Raw genomic sequence first — 13,126 nt, forward strand, 5'->3', positions numbered from 1 at the left:
CATACAATATTAATTTATGATTGATATTCAACTTCATAATAATCACATCTTTATGTTCATTTGCTATACAATGATGGATTTGCTTACTTTTGCTAATTCAGTGATAAAATTTGTTATACAATAACAGATTTGCTTACTTTGCCCAATTCAGTGAGAAAATTTGCTATAAGAATGATAGGTTTGCTTAATTTTCCTAATTTAGTGATAAAATTTGTTATAATGATGGATTTGCTTCTCTTCTTTTTTCATAACTATAATTGAGTAATAAAATTTGACTTGAAGCTATTTTCAATGTGTATTATACAGTATTAATTTATGAGTGATATTCAACTTCATAATAATCACATCATCATGTTCATTTGCTATACAATGATGGATTTGCTTACTTTTGCTAATTCAGTGATAAAATTTGATATACAATGACAGATTTGCTTACTTTGCCCAATTCAGTGATAAAATTTGCTATAAAAATAATAGATTTGCTTAATTTTCCTAATTGAGTGATAAAATTTGTTATAATGATAGATTTGCCTCCCTTCTTCTCTTATAACTATAATTGAGTAATACAATTCGACTTGAAGCTATTTTCAATTTGTACCATACAGTATTAATTTATGAGCGATATTCAACTTCATAATAATCACATCTTCATGTTCATTTCCTATACAATGATAGATTTGCTTACTTTTGCTAATCCAGTGATAAAATTTGTTATACAATGCCAGATTTGCTTACTTTACCCAAATCAGTGAGAAAATTTTCTATAAGAATGATAGATTTGCTTAATTTTCCTAATTGAGTGATAAAAGTTGTTATAATGATGGATTTGCTTCCCTTCTTCTTCAACAAACATGCGAATCAAACGTGAGTCGTATTCATCTTCCGTTCTTCTTTTATAACTATAATTAAGTGATATTCAACTTCATAATAATCACATCTTCATGTTCATTTGCTATACAACAACAGATTTGCTTATTTTGCCCAATTCAGTGAGAAAATTTGCTATAAGAATGATAGATTTGCTTAATTTTCTTAATTGAGTGATAAAATTTGTTATAATTATGGATTTGATTCCCTTCTTCTTTCATAACTATAATTAAGTGATAAAATTCAACTTGAAACTATTTTCAATGTGTATCATACAATATTAATTTATTAGTGATATTCAACTTCATAATAATCATATCTTCATGTTCATTTGCCATACAATGATGGATTTGTTTACTTTTGCTAATTCAGTGATAAAATTTGCTATACAATGATAGATTTGCTTACTTTGCCTAATTCAGTGATAAAATTTGCAATAAGAATGATAGATTTGCTTAATTTTCCTAATTGAGTGATAACATTTGCTATACAATGACGAATTTCCTTACTTTGCCTAATTCAGTGATAAAAATTGTTATAACAATGATAGATTTGCTTAATTTGCCTAATTCGGAAGGAGTTATCAACAGCCCACAATAAGAAGACAATTCGTAAGTTGATCAATAACAAAACACTCCTATAAAAAAAAATGCAACGAAACCAAATTATAATATTTTGTTTTCAAAATGTTTTTGCAGGATTGATTGTGGAATCATTGTTTGCTATATCATAAGGCAATATGTTTCTAGCAACAACATAATGTCTACTTTTTTCAAAGAAGAATGCAATCAATTGAGAGCCGATATATTAACTATCTTCTTGACTGACCAACAAACTGCTCAACAACAGTTTATCATCAGGTCTTGAATAAGATCATATTTCTTCATAAATAACTGGTTCTTGGAGTTAAATGTTAAAATGTATGTACGGTTTGTTTTTTTGGATTTGCTGTTAGAACTTTATCTCCACTCCATATACCCAGAATGACATGTTCTTACATTCATTCCCAAACTTGAAAATATCTACAAATTGCAACAGTGTTTTAATTCTCAATTTGGACAATGTCATAGTGTTTGTATTTTAATTTTCAATTTAGATAAATTGTTTATTATTTTTTATATTGTTTTGTTTACTTGAATTAGGAAAAAAGAATGTGAGAGAGAGAGAGAGAGAGAGTTGCTGATTTTTGTTAGTTTGAACAGTGATAAATTTATCAGTGTAAAAAAAAATGTCATGTTAGTAAATGAAGGGATCCAAACTTGTTATTAAGTATAAAGTAAGACTTATATCAAAGCCAGATCTAGAAAAAATATAGCTAAAAAAGACTGAATTTTCATTTAGTGTATTGTCTGTAATTTTAACATTGTAACAACTAAGCATTATAATATTCATTGAAGTAAAGTACGAACCAAAATGATCAAAATATATATAACACTGTAACAACCAAACAAGTCAAATGTATGAAGTATTCACATTCTAACAACTAAATGAATCAATGTTTCCTTGTTATTACATTGTAACAAACAAACAAGCAAAATGTATTCTTTTCTTCCAAATCTGTTGATTAGTGTAACAAACAAATAAACAAAATATTTTCTTTTCTTCCAGATCTGTTGATTATTGCGGAGGCAAGTAATCAATGTTTTAATTGCATAGTGGCAATAATGTAGCACAGATTGGGAAACTTAGTCCCAAACTACCTACAATTGATTTTTCTTGAGTTTAAGCCACTGATAAATTTATCACTGTAAAAAAGAACATTTGGTTGGATATGACAGTGATAAATTTATCAACCACTAACATAAATGTAATAAACCATCAACTCTTTCCATACAGTCAGTTATAAATTTATCATTCTTAAAAATAACAAAATTCAGCAACCCCATTAATGCTTGATTGTTTCCTTCAGACAATGGTAAATTTATCACTCTTAAAAAAACATAATCCACCAACTCATTCAAACCAACCAGCGATAAATTTACCACTGTATAAAACACCAAAAACATCAACTACATTTAACCAAAATCAAAGAATATAAATCTGTGATACTTAATCTTGTAAAAATATCAACAAAAAATATAATTTTCGTTCAAAAAATTCCTCAATCATCCAATGCAACTACCGAAATGATGTATCTTTCAAAAAATACTCAAACATTCAATACAAGTAACACCTCTCAACTCTCAACAAAAGTAATTCAACTAAAATCAATACAACTAAAGCAAGCTTCTTTACATGTCTTTCGATTATGAGTTCCCATCTTTCCATACCTATTGCACCTAATTCTCTTGATCCGCCCTTCAAAGGTATTTTCTCTGTTCTTGAATGTCCAACCGGTTTCTTACAAAGAGGAGGTAAAGCAACGTCATCATCAAGAACTACATTTGGCTTCCACATACTAGGAACTGAATAGATAGAATGCGAATAAGAATCACAATAACTACGAACATGGTAGTAATCATCAAGAAAACAATTCAGATCCTTCTCACTCCTCTTTATAGCATAAAAACCATGTTTGCAAGGAAAAGAATCAATTTCCAACAATCGAAAAAAACAAGACTATTTCCCAATATCAACCATAACTGAATGATCCAATTAGATTTCATGAATATCATCACTACATTTCTTAACTATCCATGCATTTGTATCATTAAAAGCTTCTTCCAACTTTTTCTCTGCAGAAGGACAAACAATACGATTCCACTTATTTCCAACTTCTCACCTTTTTGAAAAGTGCTCCATTAGTTTCACCCGTATAGCATCAACAAGATTAGTTGAAAACAAATGGTGCTTATCCCTAATCCATGAATTAAAAGATTCTGCAGCATTTGTGCACATTTCACCACACCTCTTGCCTTGAAAATAAGCGTTATACCAATACTCATTAGGCAAATCCTCAAGAAACTTCTGAACATTACGACCACAACGACCTTTAAATTCTTCAAATAGCTCATTAAACAACTCAATAGTAATAGCATATGCACATCTACCAAAAGGAGTGAGCAAATACTCTTTAGATTCGCGACTCTTCATTGACAAATAAGTCTTCAAGTTTGTTTTCAAATGCATTGGACAAAAAGAATGAGAAGAAAACAAAAAGACCTTAGCTAAAGCTTTCAGCAAACCTCCATGTCGATCAGTAACAAACGTATTATCCCTTCCCGAAGTCAAAATAACAAATAACTTTGACAAGAACCAATGACAATTGTCATAACGTTCACTATCAACAATGGCAAAATATAATGGATATAAACCTACAAACAAAATATATACACATTATTTGTAACAAATAAAAAGGATTACAAAACAAAAGCAAAACGCAAAGTATATAACATATAGCACCAACCATAGATAACTTTATCACTGTATTACTACAACAATTCAATAAAAACATACAACATATAGAATCAATGCATAATAAATTTATCATTGTATAAATATAAAAATTTAACAAAAGTATACAGCATATAAAGGTATACAGCATAAATTTATCACTAATTGATTGACCATACTCAATAATCAACACTCTCCAGTAACAAAAATGATAAAATTATCATTGTTTTAATAATAATAACAAATAGACACAAAATATACCTTGGTTACTGTCTTTTTCCGTAGCAGCCAATAAACAACCTTTGTGTCTTCCTGTCAAGAAAGTTTCATCAAGTGTCAACACAGGCCGACAATACTTGAAACCATGAATACATGCCTCAAAAGCGAAAAACAAGCATTTGAAATGTCTTCTTTTACTATCAATATCAAATTCCATATAAAAAACACTCCCCGGATTATAATCATTAGCGGTATCAACATACCAACGAATATCGTCAAATAAAGATGAATAGTCACCAAAAACAACATCCCTTGTTTTTTCAACACCCATCCAAGCTCGCCGACAAGAAACTTCTGTTCCATAATAGTCCTTGAAATCACAAAACACCTCACTAACCGATGTCAAAGCCTTATTACGAACCTCACATGAAATTAGCCCACCAATCATACTCGAAGTCATCCTAGTATGTTTAATTGTACGAAAAGAAGATCCACACGTATGAATATCATCAAATGTTTAATAACAAAAGCTTTACTAGAATTTTCCACTCTGGCATGCACGCTCCATAAACATCCCAAATCAGTCCTTCTCTTACAATGAATAGTGACACAATCCTTGTCATTCTTAACAAAATCAAAATCAAAATCGGAATGAATAGAATATTTTGACAATGCATCTCGAAATTCAACAACTCTTTGAGTAAACCTTTGACTCACTCCTTTTATACAATTAACCCACCTATCGGAGAGCAAAGATTTCCGTTGATTTGAATAAAATGAAGGCAAAAAATCAGTTTCACAAACAACATTACTACTACTACCAGCTTCACCATCACAAATCATATAACCTTCACCCAAAGAACAACACTTAACAAAAACATCAATACGATGAATATCACAAGAAAGTGCGAGTCCAACCATAACCTCCAAATCCTCTTCACTTTGTAGACCATAATAAGAATGTACGGGCATTGAATACGATATATTCAAAGAACTACCAACTAACTCACTCCACTTTGCACACAATTTATATACTAAATCCTTGAAATTAAATTCATCATTATACTTGATAACCAATGTCACACCTCTAAATTTGCACATAAGAAATGAAGAATTTTTCATCACTATAAATCTTGCAACAAACAACAATTATATTTTAGCAAATAACTCAAACAACCTAAAGCAAAATCTAATACAGTGATAGAATTATCAACCAACTCAAACACATCCAAAAATCAACAGTGATAAATTTAACAATTAACACTACCTAAGACCAAAAGCATGAACAGTGAGTAAGACTTACACTTATTGGGCATGGTAACTCGATTTGAATCTTACCATTATATTATGCAACTTTTTCATTTCCTATTCCTATACTCGCTGATAAATTTATCAATGTTGAAAAAGTTAATCCAACAATACCCCCAAACTACTCAGTGATAAAATTATCACTGTAGAAAATCACAAACCAACACCTGTGTTCAACCAAAACAATTTCATAACCAAAAAAAAAAAAAAAATTAATATTCAATACATATACATATCTCAAAGATTTCAATATCATGATAAAAATACAAATTCAATCGCAGAAACAACAGAATAACAACAATATCATAAACAAAATCAAAATCACAAACTCAAACTCAACCTAAAAAACACCAAAACATCGAAATTGAAATCAAAATCAAACATACCAGTTGAGCTCCATCCACAAAATCGCAAATCACAAAATCTAACTATACACCAAACGCGAAATCACAAAACTCGAAGATTCACAGATTTATAAAAAGCAAATCACAAATCGAGCTCCCTCCATGAGATCGCAAATCACAAAATCCAAATATACACCAAGCGCGAAATCACAAATCACGAAGCTCCACAATAATGCATTAACAAATCACGAAGTTCCACAGAAATCCAAATCACAAACCCAAACCCAAACTCACATTACAGTATTTTCATGGCAAAAATCAAATAGAAACGTGCCAAAATAGGGGAAAACAAAACAGGGGTAAAACAGGTACAAAAAAAGACTCCAGGACTGTAGACGTCCCCGAACGCCCCGGGAGGAACGAGCTCCCGTTCCGTTCATTTGGGGGTCACTAAAGCTCAGGACTCTCAAATTCGTCACGGTTCTAAGTCTGAACCAAAGAGTCCAAATCTGGCAAATCGTTTTGAGAAAACAGATTTTGAAAGAAGTGCCAAACATGGACTGCTTTGCCAGATACAGAGTCGCCACCTAAATATTTTTTTAATAGGAAATTTAGGAAACCCTGACTCGGTGCCAAAGGCCACGTGTCCGTCATCACCAAAGTTGCCTCGGCTCGGGAACTTGGGTACGATTGGGGAAGGTCACTTCGTGAGCACCCCCGCTCGCCCGATCAAAGATCGGCCTCTACTAACCGTGATATCTATTTTTGAAAAATTTGTGTGTTCTTATTCCGGTTATTAGCCTAGGTTACTATGTGATGCGCACAGCATACAAGTATAGACTGAGTTATCTGAATTGGAACAACACATTTCATGTTTGTTTATTTGAAAGATGGTTTGCTACTCGCAAGTAGGCTTAAAATGCAGATTTTGCCACCCTCGGGTGGGCTTAGAAAAGATGGTTTTGCCACTATCTAGTGGGCTTAAAACACACAGTGAATGATTTATTCCAATCTAAGTAACCCAACCTTCACCCACAGGCATTCAGGCAGTTATATCACATAAGCATATAGCCTCATGGTAAGCATGCTATTCATGGCAGTCACTCACACGCATGCAAGGATGCTAAAGCATAAAACTCACCGAGTACTCCAAGCTAAAAAAAAAGAAGTTTATTAGAAATCATGCATGATCCTAAATATACAAAAATGCCTAATGCAACACATGCAAAAATGCAAACTATAGCAGGCTCGGCTATTCTAAACATGGCATATGAAATGCTACAACTAACATGTATTCAATTTGAAATTGAAAGTACAATGCAGTTAGTATGATGCGCCGAGCCCGGTGCATGCAAAACAGATGAATGAATGCAAACATGCTATCATACTGTATGCTAATTGAAATATGCCCTAATCTAACCATCATAAGCGGATAAATAAAAGGGAGAAAGACGTGGGGTTGGAAGACATACAACACACACACGCACACTTATTACAGTTATGCCCTCGCGCAGAGGGTCTGAATAAATAATACAGTCCCGAATAAAAAAAGTACAGTCCAAATAATATACAAATTCATAATTAATTAACAAATTAACTAAGAAAAACTGTAAAACTGGCGTGCAAGCCAAGGACTGCCTTGCTCCTGATGAATGATGCATGTCTGGGCTGCCTTGCGCGGAAATCCACTGGGATGCCCCAATTAGCCTCTGTTTACACCTTTTCTTGAAATGCGCACCAAACTCCAAAAAGTTGCTGATTCTTCATTTTGCTGCAACAGAGAGTAGGAAAGGGGCATAGCAATGTATTTTCACAAATATATGCATGCCTCGATCCTCGTGCCACCAATCACGCATATCGAGGCATGATGGCCGAGGAGTCGAATTGCACAATTTAATATGGGATGAATGCACATGAAAACACAACAAAACCTAACTCCATCATGGGTAATCCGGAGTGTCGGTGACTGGGAATTGAGACACGTTCTGTCACTCGGAGTACAAAACGCACCTCGTTTCCCGTGCCCGGGCTGACTCCTATCCCGAACACGATGCAATATGCATGACATGCATGAATGCAACTAAGATACAGCCTAGCATGCACAATGCTATGAAAATGAGATGTCTTAAAATGCGTGCACACGGGCACGCAAACCGAGGAAATGCATAAATGCGATCTAAGATACAACCTAGTATGCACTATGCTGTGAAAATGAGATGCCTCGAAATGCGTGCACACGGGTACGCAAACCGAGAAAATGACATACGCAATGCAAATGACATGGAAATATGATATGGGCTTACACTAACATGAGAGAGCCTCGGCCGATGGATGAAAATGAAGTGCCTCGAAACGCGTACACACGGGTACGCAAACCGAGGCAATGGCATACGCAATGCAATATGGCTAAAATGGCATATAGAATGCAACATGGACTTACACTAACATGAGAGAGCCTCAGCCACACTCACATAAGAGGCCGATGGGTGAAAATGAAGTGCCTCGAAATGCGTGCACACGGGCACGCAAACCGAGGCGATGACATGTGCAATGCAATGGCATGGAAATGGCATATAGAATGCAACATGGACTTATACTAACATGAGAGAGCCTCAGCCACACTCACATAAGAGGCCGATGGGTGAAAAGAAAGTGCCTCGAAACGCGTGCACACGGGCACGCAAATCGAGGCAATGGCATATGCAATGCAAATGACATGAAAATATGATATGGGCTTATACCAACATGAGAGAGCCTCAACCACACTCACATAGGATGCCGATGGATGAAAAGAAAGTGTCTCGAAATACGTGCACACGGGTACGCAAATCGAGGCAATGGCATATGCAATGCAAATGACATGAAAATATGATATGGGCTTATACCAACATGAGAGAGCCTCAGCCACACTCACATAGGATGCCGATGGATGAAAAGGAAGTGCCTCGAAGTGCGTGCACATGGGCACGCAAACCGAGGCAATGGCATACGCAATGCAATGGCATGGAAAATGATATGCAAACATGCTAATGGAATTTCAGCACTGAAATGTGGGGAAAACAGCCCCGAAATAAGGCGAAAACACACCCGATGCACGGAATCTCTCCTGAAATGCAAAATTAGGCACATAGAATGAACTACAGCTATACAAAGCATGCATAATTGGTACATGGAATGAAAATACAGAAACAAGGCAGCCCCAAAATTAGCATTTTACCAGTACAAATCATGGCCAATCAGCAAACACAGATATGGCAACAATGGCATGCAAAAATGGCCCTAAATATGAGGTTCTGAAGCAACTCACAGCTACTGACCTCAAATAGGTTAGGGCCCTTCAACAACATTGAAGAGGGGCCCAAAATAAGCACATTTACAAAACTGTAAAAACCCTAAAAACAAACATAGATATGGCTAAGCTCTTATGCAAGAAAAGGGGCCAAAAGGTGGCCAAAGAGACAAGTGGTATATGCACAGCCCAAACTGAAAAATTCCCTTCTACAACATCGGAGAGGGACCAAAAATATGCATATTTACAGAACTGTAAAAACCCCAAAAACAAATATAGATATGGCTAAGCTCTTATGCAAGAAATGGGCCAAAAGATGGCCAAAGCACAAAGTATACTAAATATTCATCAAACTGCCAAAGACCCTTAATGAAACATGAAGAATGGGCCAAAATAAGACTATTTTTAGTACTATAAAAAGGCCAAAAACAGAAGCATAATAGGCTGCCAAAACATGCAAAAATGGGACCCAAAAGAGAATATAAAGGCAAGTATAGCATGGAGGTCCCAAACAGTGTTGAACCCTTCTTCAATGTTGAAGAGGGGCTCAAAATAAGCCTATTTTTAGTTCTGTAAAACGCCCAAAAATGGAAGCATAATGGGCTGCCAAAGCATGCAAGAAAATAGCATTCAAGGAAGATATTGAAGCAAGTGCAAGATGGGGGGCTCAAACAGGGTTGAACCCTTAATAAAAAGTGAAAAAGAGCTCAAAAGAAGGCCACTTTCAGTTAGGGCCGGAGCTCAAAACAATAAGCATATATGGCTAAGGAATGTTGCAAAAATAGGCTTAAAAAGAAGGAAATGGCAACTCACCCTTGTAGACCGATCTTTGATTGCTTCTTGGACCAAGTTGCAGCACCTTTAGCCTCTGAGAAGCCCTCCTTGATGCTGGAAATGGAGTGGTGGTGATGGTGTTAGGTGGTAGTGAAGAAAATGGGATGAAACTTGGGTGTTTTAGGATAGAAATGAGAAAATGAGAGGAGATCTAATGCAAGAGGCTCAAAGGATTTTTTTCTAACCCCTAATACAAATGCTGGCCCCTGGTTATATGGAACAAAAAGAGGGAGTAAAGGTGGGGAAAAGGTGGGGGAAAAGGAGGCAAGTTTTCCCCCAAAAAATATCTCCCGGATTGAGATATTTTCTGGGGGATACAGCTATATAGCTGTAAAGTGTGTATTGCAAGGAACATGGCCGGCCACCTTTTGGAGCTGCAGGTGGCCGGCCGGCCACCCCCCCTAGCCGGCCGGCTAGGGGTCAAAAAGGTCAACTTGCTTTAGTGGCCGGCCACCACAAAAAGGTGGCCTCCCAGGTCCCCTCATCACAACCCTGTGGTTCGAATTTGGAAACTCTAAAACAGAAGAGAGAGCAAGCCATTTTTAAGAGGGGTTCAAAAGGGTCAAATGGAATTTCTGGCCGGCCAAATAATATTAGGATCCTCCCATGTGAGTACAACACAAATATGTGGTTTGGGGTTGAAGGAAGTGGCCCCAAGGTGTTCAACATTGGCTCGGAAGTGCGAAAAACGGGTGTCGGAGGACGAAAATGGAATATAACTGGTTGCCAAGATAATTGCTGGCCTCCCACCCTCCAGTGACCTTCCTGGTGATGAAACAAAGGCACCTGCCAAAAATGAACGAAAACCGATGCAAAACGAATGCTCGGGGGCCAAAACACGCAGTTAGGGGTCCCGAAAATGGGCTGCCAAGCACCGAAAGTGGCGTTCGGCCACGAAGTGGGTTTCTCAGACCCCAGTGTCCCTCAAAAGGGAGCAAATAAGAAGTATGCCAAAAAACCGGGGCAAACGGAGATGGTTAGGCGGTCCTGAACCGAGGCACACGGCCAACGATTCCGAAAAACCGAAAACCGGGCTCCGAAATGGGCAAAATGGCCTACGGCCACAAAATGTAGCCCACGGCCACTGAGAGATGGTCTACGGGACCTCTCTCTCCCCTCAGGACAAGAAACAGAGAAAACCGAGTCTGGTTCGCAAACCGAGGCAAGGCACAGCAGAGGGTTCGGAAGTCCGGAGGCAGGGCTCGCAGCCGCGACTCTGAGACTTCTGAACAAGCACAACATGCAATATCACCGAGTGCTCAACTGGTGACGTCTGAGTCTTAAGGTTGGTCAAAAATGGGGTGTCTACAAGGACCTATTGGTGCACAACATCAATATTCAGGACTAAGAATGGAATAACTATAAAAAGTAGGACCGGCCAGTAAAAAACCCTTGGTTTTATTCATTGAGCCCAAGATCAATTGAAACATGGCAAGAAATATGAAAACAATTTTTTTTTTATTCACCCAAAGAAAACAAATTTTGAAATTTTTTTATCCCACATAAGAGACTCTTCTTCTTAAGTGACAAATTGTGAACTTTTATCAAATAGAAAGTGAGCCTTTTTCACAATGCTGGGAGAGATTTAAATATGTGGTAATTTGTTGCCCATGTCATACTTACAAAACTTTGTGTCTCATTCATTTATTTTTTGAGGGTTTAAATTTTGAAATGCGCCATTTTGTAGAGATGATGTGCAATAGTAAATTTTTAGATAACCACTAGTGAAGAGGCTTAGACTTATTTTGATCACTTATCTAAAAATTCACAATCTTAGGATCATGATGTGTTTGATAAATTCAATTCACAAGCCATGGAAGTTGAAAAATTAGAGCCACTATTGGCTAGTGAAAGGAGGCAAGAAATTTGTGACACTTGTGAGATGATGAGGTACACAACAAACGATTGCTTAAATGTTCCAAATTTTAATGAGATGTCCACAAGTCAAGCAAGTCCCATAAATATTCATGACGTTAGTTTGGGTAATTCGTTGGGCTTTAGTTGTAGAGATGAGTTTAATGTCACAAATATTGAATAGTTTAGTGTTAAGACAAGTGACCTTGGGTGGGATTTTATTTTTGGGATTAATCTTCTTGAGTTCCCTCATGGAGTTTGTCTTCACACTTTATTTTTCATGCACATGGTTTCCTCATATGTTGATTGTACCTATTTTCCAACAAAACTGGTTCAATGGATTCCACCCAGAAAGCAGAAGCTATTAGTTGGGTCGAGTAATCTATGTTTGAATGATCCATATCTCATTTATCATAAGAAGAGAAAAAAAATGAGAATGTAAGTTGTTGTGTCACTTGTATTTTATTTTATATATTTTATTTCATTTTTTATATACTTCTGATTTTTTTTTCTTAGTTTTAGATTTTATTTTCAGTTTCAGTTTTTAGTTTTTTTTTTTATTTTTTTCCCTTCTATTTTCTTAGATGTTGGTTACTAATTTTTTGTAGGTGCACTACGCTTCCAGTTGGAAGGAGGCTCTCTCTCTTTCCCCTTTATATCTATGTGTGCTTGTTAAAGCCTTAAGGTGATATCTTTCCTCCCCTGTGTGCTATTCAATTATTTTGTTGTCTCATTAAGGGCAACGTGACATTTAAGTTGGGGGGAAAGGTTTTGTCCTTGAATTGAAACATTTGAAAAAATTCCACGTTGAGATAGATGCCTTACTCCTACTTTTAAAGTTGAATGATTGCCTAATCTAAGTAGTTGATGTGAAATATTGAATGATTGAGACCAACAATTTGCATTCATTGACTGAGTTAAATTTTGGAGTAGTTTCATGAGTTAAGTGATGCTACATTAGTTCTTTCTACTCATGCTTAATAGAGAGTATATCACTTATTTACCTTGAAATCACTTGAGCACATAAGCACAGTTGTGTAGCCTTAAGATTTGAGACTGATATGCATGTTATTGATAT

The 13,126-nt window shown here is 36.0% G+C and overlaps 1 protein-coding gene across 1 annotated transcript; it reads right to left on the reverse strand.

The window, feature by feature from the left end:
• Window positions 1-2,820: 2,820 nt before the first annotated feature.
• LOC145816761 (uncharacterized) lies at window positions 2,821-4,879 on the reverse strand. Its single transcript, XM_082912713.1, has 4 exons — window positions 4,462-4,879; window positions 3,590-4,121; window positions 3,138-3,307; window positions 2,821-2,876 (listed from the first exon to the last, which is right to left on the reverse strand). The coding sequence occupies exons 1-4, from the start codon at window positions 4,877-4,879 to the stop codon at window positions 2,821-2,823; spliced, it is 1,176 nt and encodes a 391-aa protein (XP_082768839.1).
• Window positions 4,880-13,126: the final 8,247 nt, after the last annotated feature.

The sequence above is a fragment of the Camellia sinensis genome, unplaced genomic scaffold (assembly GCF_055761805.1).
Source record: "Camellia sinensis isolate YWXY unplaced genomic scaffold, ASM5576180v1 Unanchor4, whole genome shotgun sequence".
In the NCBI taxonomy this organism is placed as follows: Eukaryota; Viridiplantae; Streptophyta; class Magnoliopsida; order Ericales; family Theaceae; genus Camellia; species Camellia sinensis.